The sequence below is a fragment of the Aulonocara stuartgranti genome, assembly GCF_965226115.1.
Source record: "Aulonocara stuartgranti genome assembly, chromosome: 17".
Taxonomy (NCBI): domain Eukaryota; kingdom Metazoa; phylum Chordata; class Actinopteri; order Cichliformes; family Cichlidae; genus Aulonocara; species Aulonocara stuartgranti.
Window position 1 is genome coordinate 14,822,475 of NC_138953.1, and position 12,476 is coordinate 14,834,950.

Here is a 12,476-nt window from a genome sequence, read left to right on the forward strand (position 1 = left end):
ATTAAATAGACATCTACAATGATCACTGTTTTTTTCAGATATATTAATTTTGAGATTAAAAACACAACATTTGTTAGCAAATTAATAGTTCTTTTTGGACTTCTTTCTTTTGTTTTATCTTGACCTCTGTAGGATCTCTAAGTTTGTGTCCCTCTCTTAGACAAACAAACATGAAGCTACATTATGACAAAAACTGTATGATTTCGCTGAATGCATTATTAGCCTCACAAATATGAAGCCTAAAATATTGCAGTCGCTCTCTAGTGGCTTACTACAGTACAGGTAATGTGAGGTACTTGATGTTATGTTTATGTTACTTCAGTTACTTTATGAGAGCATCTGGTCCTCACAGTGTGTGCTGATAAAATTCTGGTCCTTAGACAAATGTAGTTGATAACCCCTGATCTATTTAGACACCATTTATGATTAGTAGTATATGTAGAGGACAACACTTAATGTAAAGCATTTAGGCTTGATCTTCATCAGTTGTAGAAAAGTTATTCCAGGGTTGTTTCATAACATTTGGTCCTGATTTTATTCGGAAGTGTCAGCTGTTATAAATAAATTGAATTGTCTGAACAAAAAGTCAATTATGGTTTCAAAGTCAAAATTAAAGATGATGGCTTAATGACACAAGACGCAAGGTCATTCTCATTTGTTAAAAACTTAATAATGTAAAAAAGAATTCCTGTGTTTTTTGTGATGCACGAATACTTGTTATTGAATTGAAGAGGAAAGGTGTGGTAAGGTGCTGTGACATAATGATTTGACAAAAGAAGAGTTAATTGCATGAATGGTCATGCTGTAAAAATGTGAACACATGCAATTGTGAGGTCACCTGTTCAGTATATAAAGTGCAGTGCTGCTCCTCAGCTTTAGTATCACAGTCCAGGCAAACTAATCTGCAGAACTGACCTGTTCATCACAATGAAGCTGCTGTTTTCTCTGTTTCTCCTCTGGGCACTCTCCACCACAGGTAACTACACTCATTTCACCTGCAGGTAGAAGAGAGTCTAATTTAAAGCTTTAAATATTTTATTTAAATCTTACATTGTAATTTTTTCCCCCAAAGTTAGTGAGTAGAATTGACTCAACTGTAACCTGCTGTAACCCAATATGAACTTTCAGAACATCTCATATTTGCTATATATTTAAATTGTGATGATCAGTTTTGTGTTTCTCTCCTGATTGCAGCTGGAGCCCTCCAGTGCCAAACCTGCACAAATTCAGCATGTTCAAGCACAGCACTACTTACATGCTCCTCATCGGAAACAATGTGTGTTACAGCTACCATTCTAGGTAATGTTTTCTTCATAGCATATTTTATATTTTCACCAAATTACATCCACTGTGAAGCTATTTGTGTTCCATCAACATTAACAAACTGCACTTTGAATTTGTAGCTACTTCATCTGGAACTCCGGTCACACAAATCTACAAGGCATGTGCATCTTCCTCCCTGTGTCCAGCCGTAACCTCTCAGACATTTTCAGTCGACCTGGGTTTTCAAAGTGCTCTTGCTTCTGCTCAATGCTGCAACACAGATAACTGCAACTCAGCAACTCTACCAAGTAAGTTAAATACTACGTTGCTCATCGAAGACAAAAGAATAATATAAAGAAATAAAAACAATAATCTGATGTTGTAAGAGTCTCTGTTCTGAAATGAAATGTCCTCCTTTTGTGTTTCAGATCCTGCTTCTCAGTCAAATAATGGTGGAGTATGCAACTTTTGTGACCCTTCCACTGGTCAGTGCTCCTCCACATTACAGTGTCAGGGAGTGGAGAACCAATGCTTCCAATCAACCAGTGAGTCTTTATGTTGTATCAGTTGTGTCATCGGTTTTAGATCAAAGATGATTTCAAATTCTTTTGTGATACATCTGACATATAAAAGAGCGGAAACTTTTACCCTAATTTATACTAAATGTTATCCTTGGGTGTGAAAGTTACTGTGATAAGATTTTAAATTTCAAGCCTGGAAGTCAGACAAACATAAAGTTTTTAAAAAGCTGTTAAGTTGTTTTTTTTGCATGAAATATATTAAGCTTCCTGGAAAGTAGCCAATTTAAAACATATCCTGAAATTCTTCTCTTTGATCTGCAGTCAATAGCGGCACCAGCACGTTTCCAGGTTACGGCTGCGCATCTGCAAACCTGTGTGCAGCTGCTTTAAGCCTGGGTTCTCTACCTTTCATGCAGAGCGTTGGTACAGTATCAGGTGTTGCCTGTTCTGCAGCACCAACTACAACTGCTGCCCCAACTACAACCATCCCCCCAACTACAACTACAACCACTGCCACAACTACAACCACCACCCCAACTACAACCACCACCCCAACTACAACTACCGCCACAACTACAACCACCACCCCAGGTACAACTACAACCACCACCCCAACTACACTTACAACCACTGCCAAAACTACAATCACCACCCCAACTACAACCACCACCCCAACTACAACTACCGCCACAACTACAAATGTCATATTTGCTATATATTTAAATTGTGATGATCAGTTTTGTGTTTCTCTCCTGATTGCAGCTGGAGCCCTCCAGTGCCAAACCTGCACAAATTCAGCATGTTCAAGCACAGCACTACTTACATGCTCCTCATCGGAAACAATGTGTGTTACAGCTACCATTCTAGGTAATGTTTTCTTCATATCATATTTCATATTTTCACCAAATTACAACTGCTGAGAAGCTATTTGTGTTCCATCAACATTGACAAACCGCACTTTGAATTTGTAGCTACTTCATCTGGAACTCCGGTCACACAAATCTACAAGGCATGTGCATCTTCCTCCCTGTGTCCAGCCGTAACCTCTCAGACATTTTCAGTCGACCTGGGTTTTCAAAGTGCTCTGGCTTCTGCTCAATGCTGCAACACAGATAACTGCAACTCAGCAACTCTACCAAGTAAGTTAAATACTACGTTGCTCATCGAAGACAAAAGAATAATATAAAGAAATAAAAACAATAATCTGATGTTGTAAGAGTCTCTGTTCTGAAATGAAATGTCCTCCTTTTGTGTTTCAGATCCTGCTTCTCAGTCAAATAATGGTGGAGTATGCAACTTTTGTGACCCTTCCACTGGTCAGTGCTCCTCCACATTACAGTGTCAGGGAGTGGAGAACCAATGCTTCCAATCAACCAGTGAGTCTTTATGTTGTATCAGTTGTGTCATCGGTTTTAGATCAAAGATGATTTCAAATTCTTTTGTGATACATCTGACATATAAAAGAGCAGAAACTTTTACCCTAATTTATACTAAATGTTGTCCTTGGGTGTGAAAGTTACTGTAATAAGATTTTAAATTTCAAGCCTGGAAGTCAGACAAACACATAAACGTTTTAAAAAGCTGTTAAGTTGTTTTTTTGCATGAAATATATTAAGCTTCCTGGAAAGTAGCCAATTTAAAACATATCCTGAAATTCTTCTTTTTGATCTGCAGTCAAAAGCGGCACCAGCACGTATCCAGGTTACGGCTGCGCATCTGCAAACCTGTGTGCAGCTGCTTTAAGCCTGGGTTCTCTACCTTTCATGCAGAGCGTTGGTACAGTATCAGGTGTTGCCTGTTCTGCAGCACCAACTACAACTGCTGCCCCGACTACAACCATCCCCCCAACTACAACTATAACCACTGCCACAACTACAACCACCACCCCAACTACAACTACAACCACTGCCACAACTACAACCACCACCCCAACTACAACTACCGCCACAACTACAACCACCACCCCAGGTACAACTACAACCACCACCCCAACTACAACTACAACCACTGCCACAACTACAACCACCACCCCAACTACAACTACCGCCACAACTACAACCACCACCCCAGGTACAACTACAACCACCACCCCAACTACACTTACAACCACTGCCAAAACTACAATCACCACCCCAACTACAACCACCACCCCAACTACAACTACCGCCACAACTACAAATGTCATATTTGCTATATATTTAAATTGTGATGATCAGTTTTGTGTTTCTCTCCTGATTGCAGCTGGAGCCCTCCAGTGCCAAACCTGCACAAATTCAGCATGTTCAAGCACAGCACTACTTACATGCTCCTCATCGGAAACAATGTGTGTTACAGCTACCATTCTAGGTAATGTTTTCTTCAAATCATATTTCATATTTTCACCAAATTACAACTGCTGAGAAGCTATTTGTGTTCCATCAACATTGACAAACCGCACTTTGAATTTGTAGCTACTTCATCTGGAACTCCGGTCACACAAATCTACAAGGCATGTGCATCTTCCTCCCTGTGTCCAGCCGTAACCTCTCAGACATTTTCAGTCGACCTGGGTTTTCAAAGTGCTCTGGCTTCTGCTCAATGCTGCAACACAGATAACTGCAACTCAGCAACTCTACCAAGTAAGTTAAATACTACGTTGCTCATCGAAGACAAAAGAATAATATAAAGAAATAAAAACAATAATCTGATGTTGTAAGAGTCTCTGTTCTGAAATGAAATGTCCTCCTTTTGTGTTTCAGATCCTGCTTCTCAGTCAAATAATGGTGGAGTATGCAACTTTTGTGACCCTTCCACTGGTCAGTGCTCCTCCACATTACAGTGTCAGGGAGTGGAGAACCAATGCTTCCAATCAACCAGTGAGTCTTTATGTTGTATCAGTTGTGTCATCGGTTTTAGATCAAAGATGATTTCAAATTCTTTTGTGATACATCTGACATATAAAAGAGCGGAAACTTTTACCCTAATTTATACTAAATGTTATCCTTGGGTGTGAAAGTTACTGTGATAAGATTTTAAATTTCAAGCCTGGAAGTCAGACAAACATAAAGTTTTTAAAAAGCTGTTAAGTTGTTTTTTTTGCATGAAATATATTAAGCTTCCTGGAAAGTAGCCAATTTAAAACATATCCTGAAATTCTTCTCTTTGGTCTGTAGTCAAAAGCGGCACCAGCACGTTTCCAGGTTACGGCTGCGCATCTGCAAACCTGTGTGCAGCTGCTTTAAGCCTGGGTTCTCTACCTTTCATGCAGAGCGTTGGTACAGTATCAGGTGTTGCCTGTTCTGCAGCACCAACTACAACTGCTGCCCCAACTACAACCATCCCCCCAACTACAACTACAACCACTGCCACAACTACAACCACCACCCCAACTACAACCACCACCCCAACTACAACTACAACCACCGCCCCAACTACAACTACAACCACCACCCCAGCTACAACTACAACCACCACCCCAACTACAACTACCGCCACAACTACAACCACCACCCCAACTACAACTATAATCACCGCCCCAGCTACAACTACAACCACCACCCCAACTACAACAGCATCTACCACCCCAACTACAACAAAAACGACGACCCCAGCTACAACTACAACCACCACCCCAACTACAACTTCAACCACTGCCCCAACTACAAGTACCGCCACAGCTACAACCACCACCCCAACTACAACTGCAACGACCACCCCAACTACAACTAAAACCACTGCCACAACAACAACCTCCACCCCAACTACAACCACCACCCCAACTACAACTACAACCACCGCGACAACTACAACCACCACCCCAACTACAACTACAACCACCACCCCAACTACAAGTACCGCCACGACTATAACCACCACCCCAGCTACAACTACAACCACAACCCCAACTACAACTACAACCACCGCCCCAACTACATCCACAACCACCATCCCAACTACAAGTACCGCCACAACTACAACCACCACCCCAACTACAACTACAACCACCACCCCAACTACAACTACAACCACCGCCCCAACTACAACTACAACTACCGCCACAACTACAACCACCACCCCAACTACAAGTACCGCCGCAACTACAACCACCCCAACAACAAGTACCGCCACAACTACAACCACCACCCCAGCTACAACTACAACCACCACCCCAACTACAACTACAACCACCGCCCCAACTACAACTACAACCACCATCCCAACTACAACTACCGCCACAACTACAACTACAACCATCACCCCAACTTCAAGTATCGCCACAACCACCACCACCACCCCAACTACAACTACAATCACCGCCCCAGCTACAACTACAACAACCACCCCAACTACAACTACCGCCACAACTACAACCACCACCCCAACTACAACTACAACCACCACCCCAACTACAACTACAACCACCGCCCCAACTACAACTACAACCACCACCCCAACTACAACTACAACCACCACCCCAGCTACAACTACAACCACAACCCCAACTACAACTACAACCACCGCCCCAACTACATCCACAACCACCATCCCAACTACAAGTACCGCCACAACTACAACCACCACCCCAACTACAACTACAACCACCACCCCAACTACAACTACAACCACCGCCCCAACTACAACTACAACTACCGCCACAACTACAACCACCACCCCAACTACAACTACAACCACCACCCCAGCTACAACTACAACCACAACCCCAACTACAACTACAACCACCGCCCCAACTACATCCACAACCACCACCCCAACTACAAGTACCGCCGCAACTACAACCACCACCCCAACAACAAGTACCGCCACAACTACAACCACCACCCCAGCTACAACTACAACCACCACCCCAACTACAACTAAAACCACCACCCCAACTACAACTACAACCACCACCCCAGCTACAACTACAACCACCGTCCCAACTACAACTACAACCACCGCCCCAACTACATCCACAACCACCATCCCAACTACAAGTACCGCCACAACTACAACCACCACCCCAACTACAACTACAACCACCACCCCAACTACAACTACAACCACCGCCCCAACTACAACTACAACTACCGCCACAACTACAACCACCACCCCAACTACAACTACAACCACCACCCCAGCTACAACTACAACCACAACCCCAACTACAACTACAACCACCGCCCCAACTACATCCACAACCACCATCCCAACTACAAGTACCGCCACAACTACAACCACCACCCCAACTACAACTACAACCACCACCCCAACTACAACTACAACCACCGCCCCAACTACAACTACAACTACCGCCACAACTACAACCACCACCCCAACTACAAGTACCGCCGCAACTACAACCACCACCCCAACAACAAGTACCGCCACAACTACAACCACCACCCCAGCTACAACTACAACCACCACCCCAACTACAACTACAACCACCGCCCCAACTACAACTACAACCACCATCCCAACTACAACTACCGCCACAACTACAACTACAACCATCACCCCAACTTCAAGTATCGCCACAACCACCACCACCACCCCAACTACAACTACAATCACCGCCCCAGCTACAACTACAACAACCACCCCAACTACAACTACCGCCACAACTACAACCACCACCCCAACTACAACAACAACCACCAGCCCAGCTACAACTACAACCACCACCACAGCTACAACTACAACCACCATCCCATCTACAACTAAAACCACCGCTACAACTACAACCACCACCCCAACTACAACTACTGCCCCAACTACAATCACCGCCCCAGTTACAACTACAACCACTACCCCAACTACAACTACCGCCACAACTACAACCAGCACCCCAACTACAACAACAACCACCACCCCAACTACAACTACAACCACCACCCCATCTACGACTACAACCACCACCCCAACTACAACTACAACCACCGCCCCAACTACAACTACAACCACCATCCCAACTACAAGTACCGCCACAACTACAACCACCACCCCAACTACAACTACAACCACCACCCCAACTACAACTACAACCACCACCCCAGCTACAACTACAACCACAACCCCAACTACAACTACAACCACCGCCCCAACTACATCCACAACCACCATCCCAACTACAAGTACCGCCACAACTACAACCACCACCCCAACTACAACTACAACCACCACCCCAACTACAACTACAACCACCGCCCCAACTACAACTACAACTACCGCCACAACTACAACCACCACCCCAACTACAAGTACCGCCGCAACTACAACCACCACCCCAACAACAAGTACCGCCACAACTACAACCACCACCCCAGCTACAACTACAACCACCACCCCAACTACAACTACAACAACTGCCACAAGTACAACCTCCACCCCAACAACAACTACAACCATCACCCCAACTACAACTACAACCACCACCCCAACTACAACAAAAACCACCACCCCAGCTATAACTACAACTACTACCCCAACTACAACAACAACCACTACCCCAACTACAACTACAACTATCGCCACAACTACAACTACAACCACCGCCCCAACTACAACTACAACCACCATCCCAACTACAACCACCGCTACAACTACAACCACCACCCCAACTACAACTAAAACCACTACCCCAACTACAACTACAACCTCCACCCCAACTACAACTACAACCACCACCCTAACTACAAGTACCTCCACAACTACAACCACCACCCCAACTACAACTACCGCCACAACTACAACCACCACCCCAACTACAACAACCACCAGCCCAGCTACAACTACAACCACCACCACAGCTACAACTACAACCACCATCCCATCTACAACTAAAACCACCGCTACAACTACAACCACCACCCCAACTACAACTACTGCCCCAACTACAATCACCGCCCCAGTTACAGCTACAACCACTACCCCAACTACAACTACCGCCACAACTACAACCAGCACCCCAACTACAACAACAACCACCACCCCAACTACAACTACAACCACCACCCCATCTACGACTACAACCACCGCTATACCTACAACCACCACCCCAACTACAACTACAACCACCGCCCCAACTACAACTACAACCACCATCCCAACTACAAGTACCGCCACAACTACAACCACCACCCCAACTACAACTACAACCACCACCCCAACTACGACTACAACCACCGCCCCAACTACAACTACAACTACCGCCACAACTACAACCACCACCCCAACTACAAGTACCGCCACAACTACAACCACCACCCCAACTACAACTACAACCACCACCCCAACTACGACTACAACCACCGCCCCAACTACAACTACAACTACCGCCACAACTACAACCACCACCCCAACTACAAGTACCGCCGCAACTACAACCACCACCCCAACTACATCCACAACCACCATCTCAACTACAAGTACCGCCACAACTACAACCACCACCCCAACTACAACTACAACCACCACCCCAACTACAACTACAACCACCGCCCCAACTACAACTACAACCACAACCCCAACTACAAGTACCGCCGCAACTACAACCACCGCCCCAACTACATCCACAACCACCATCCCAACTACAAGTACCGCCACAACTACAACCACCACCCCAACTACAACTACAACCACCACCCCAACTACAACTACAACCACCGCCCCAACTACAACTACAACTACCGCCACAACTACAACAACCACCCCAACTACAAGTACCGCCGCAACTACAACCACCACCCCAACAACAAGTACCGCCACAACTACAACCACCACCCCAGCTACAACTACAACCACCACCCCAACTACAACTACAACAACTGCCACAAGTACAACCTCCACCCCAACAACAACTACAACCATCACCCCAACTACAACTACAACCACCACCCCAACTACAACAAAAACCACCACCCCAGCTACAACTACAACTACTACCCCAACTACAACAACAACCACTACCCCAACTACAACTACAACTACCGCCACAACTACAACTACAACCACCATCCCAACTACAACCACCACCCCAACCACAACTACAACCACCACCCCAGCTACAACTACAACCACCACCCCAACTACAACTACAACTACCGCCACAACTAAAACTACAGCCACCACCCCAACTACAACTACAACCACCGCCACAACTACAACCACCACCCCAACTACAACTACAACCACTGCCAAAACTACAACCTCCACCCCAACTACAACTACAACCACCACCCCAACTACAAGTACCGCCACAACTAAAACTACAACCACCACCCCAACAACAACTACAACCACCGCCACAACTACAACCACCACCCCATCTACAACTACAACCACCGCCCCAACTACAACTACAACCACTGCCAAAACTACAACCTCCACCCCAACTACAACTACAACCACCACCCCAACTACAAGTACCGCCACAACTACAACCACCACCCCAACTACAACTACAATCACCGCCCCAGCTACAAGTATAACCACCACCCCAACTACAACTACCGCCACAACTACAACCACCACCCCAACTACAAGTACCGCCACAACTATAAGCTCTGCAGCTACAACTGCTACATCAACTGCAACAACTGCCTCTACAACCAAAAGTGATGCTTGTTCTATCAGACTGGGAATGTTCCATCTGCTGCTTGGACTCCTTCTCTTTACCTTTCATTAAAGTCCCGAATAACAAAAAAACAAACAAAAGAACATATGATGTTTTAACAAGACTCAAAAACCTTTTGGATATTCACCTTGTGTTTACAAACCACTGTTAAAGTATAGTCAATGAAAAAAGGTGATAGAGTCTTGTTGAAGCTGACTTGGAATAAGTATGTAAGACTTCTTTGTATGTTGTCATGATGGACAATTATGTCCATTATGTCCAAAATAATATAATAATATAATAATTATTTATAATGGATGATACAACTGAATCCTTATAACAACAACAAAGCATGCTTTGGAAATAGAAGAAAGAAGGAGAATTTCTATTTCTTATTTATTCATTTATTTTGCTTTGTGCTTTTTATTTTCTGCATTTCTCTCTGTATATTACTAGTGATCAATGGTGAATCTGCAAGGGTGGCATGTGCCCACCTAAAATTAATCTCTTGCCATCCTTAGTGGAACCCAAGTTTTGCATATGACAGTGTTGTTTATTAAAATAAGCTAGCATTAACACTTTGAGCCTAGCTACAGTTAACATTGACAGAGTGAGCAATACAGTAAGTTTGCACCTCCTCTTGTCAGACCTGCAGGGTTTAAGCTTGTGGTGTTCTCCTCTGTCTTATGGCAGACAAACTATTTTTTTGCACTGGCACAAATAATTTGTGTGGCATCTTACTGTGACACCTGATTGTTGTCTAATTTTTGTTTTAGTAGTTTTAAATAGAGGTACAAAAAAACAAAAAGATGCCTGCATCTTTTGGTAAATAGTTGTATAGAACTTTATTGTTTACAAAATGTGGGTGTAGGTATTTAGAATTTAGGAAATTTCTGTAGATCTGCCCCTGCTGATGATAAAGATACAATAAAGCCCTTGTCCTATATCCTTCTGTGTTTCACTGTTAAACTGGGAACATTTCTGACATATGCTGGTATAGATTAATTTGGTGGTGTTGAGGCTGCTGCTTACAATCCTTTGTGTAGTTTTCACAACCGCTGGCAGAGTCATCTTCTTTGCCATAGAGCAGATTCCATGCCAGTGATGCAGGAGCACAGGGAACTCTCTACCACACATCTGTAAAATAGTTTTAGTACTGAATTTCCAAGTCCAGTGTTCCTTCACTTCCTGAGAAAGTAGAGTTTGCCTGTGCACCTTTTTAACCACAAAGAAAAGGTTGTTGTTCCAGATCAGGTCCTCAGAGGGATGTTCAACAAGATAATTAAAACTGAACACCTTTTCAGCTGCTCCTCAATGTGTAGGGGTGGAAGGGAGTTTCTGCCCTTCATGAAACGCTGAGACTGGTATTCAGATTCATCATTCCGCCCCATCTATCACACACTTAATATCTTAAATGTAAAAGTTAATTACAGTACAATTAGAAAAAACCCGAACAACCATGTGAAACGGATACGGTTGAACAGTCCGATTATTCCTCAAATTCCAGTATTGAATAAAAGCTGTATGCCGAGAGTGAATGAGACTAGACATCGATTCACTGATTTACACTACTAGGATAGAAATGTCATTTAGACTGTAGAAGTGTAGTAGGTGGGTAACAAAAAGAGGAAAGCTAGTCAGAACTACCAGAAGGTTTAGTATGTATGTATGTATGTATGTATGTATGTATGTATGTATGTATGTATGTATATATGTATGTATGTATGTATGTATGTATGTATGTATGTATGTGTATGTAAATTAGGACACACTAATTCAGGTCCTCTACCACAGGCCTGGGAGCTTGAGAGTCCTGACAGTGATCTCGGATGTTGTTCCTGGGATCTGCTGGAGCCACTCATCTACCTTGGGAGTCACTTTTTATCTATCTATCTATCTATCTATCTATCTATCTATCTATCTATCTATCTATCTATCTATCTATCTATCTATCTATCTATCTATCTATCTATCTATCTATCTATCTATCTATCTATCTATTTATTGTAGGAATGTTTAGCTTATTTTAGAGTTTAGAAATGTGTTAACATAGAATGTAGAACTATTGTAGAGACACTGACACTGCCCTCAATATAATA

General features: G+C 43.8%; 1 protein-coding gene across 1 annotated transcript; it reads left to right on the plus strand.

The window, feature by feature from the left end:
* Nucleotides 1-866: 866 nt before the first annotated feature.
* Nucleotides 867-5,492, plus strand: LOC309693047 (uncharacterized protein; the record flags this gene model as incomplete). The annotated part of the gene is made up of 14 exons (XM_082512027.1): nucleotides 867-976; nucleotides 1,195-1,299; nucleotides 1,404-1,571; nucleotides 1,692-1,808; nucleotides 2,106-2,375; nucleotides 2,547-2,651; nucleotides 2,756-2,923; nucleotides 3,044-3,160; nucleotides 3,459-3,964; nucleotides 4,026-4,107; nucleotides 4,301-4,402; nucleotides 4,523-4,639; nucleotides 4,937-4,988; nucleotides 5,303-5,492. Exons 1-14 carry the CDS (start codon nucleotides 928-930, stop codon nucleotides 5,490-5,492), a joined length of 2,148 nt encoding a protein of 715 aa, XP_082368153.1. The 5' UTR covers nucleotides 867-927.
* Nucleotides 5,493-12,476: the final 6,984 nt, after the last annotated feature.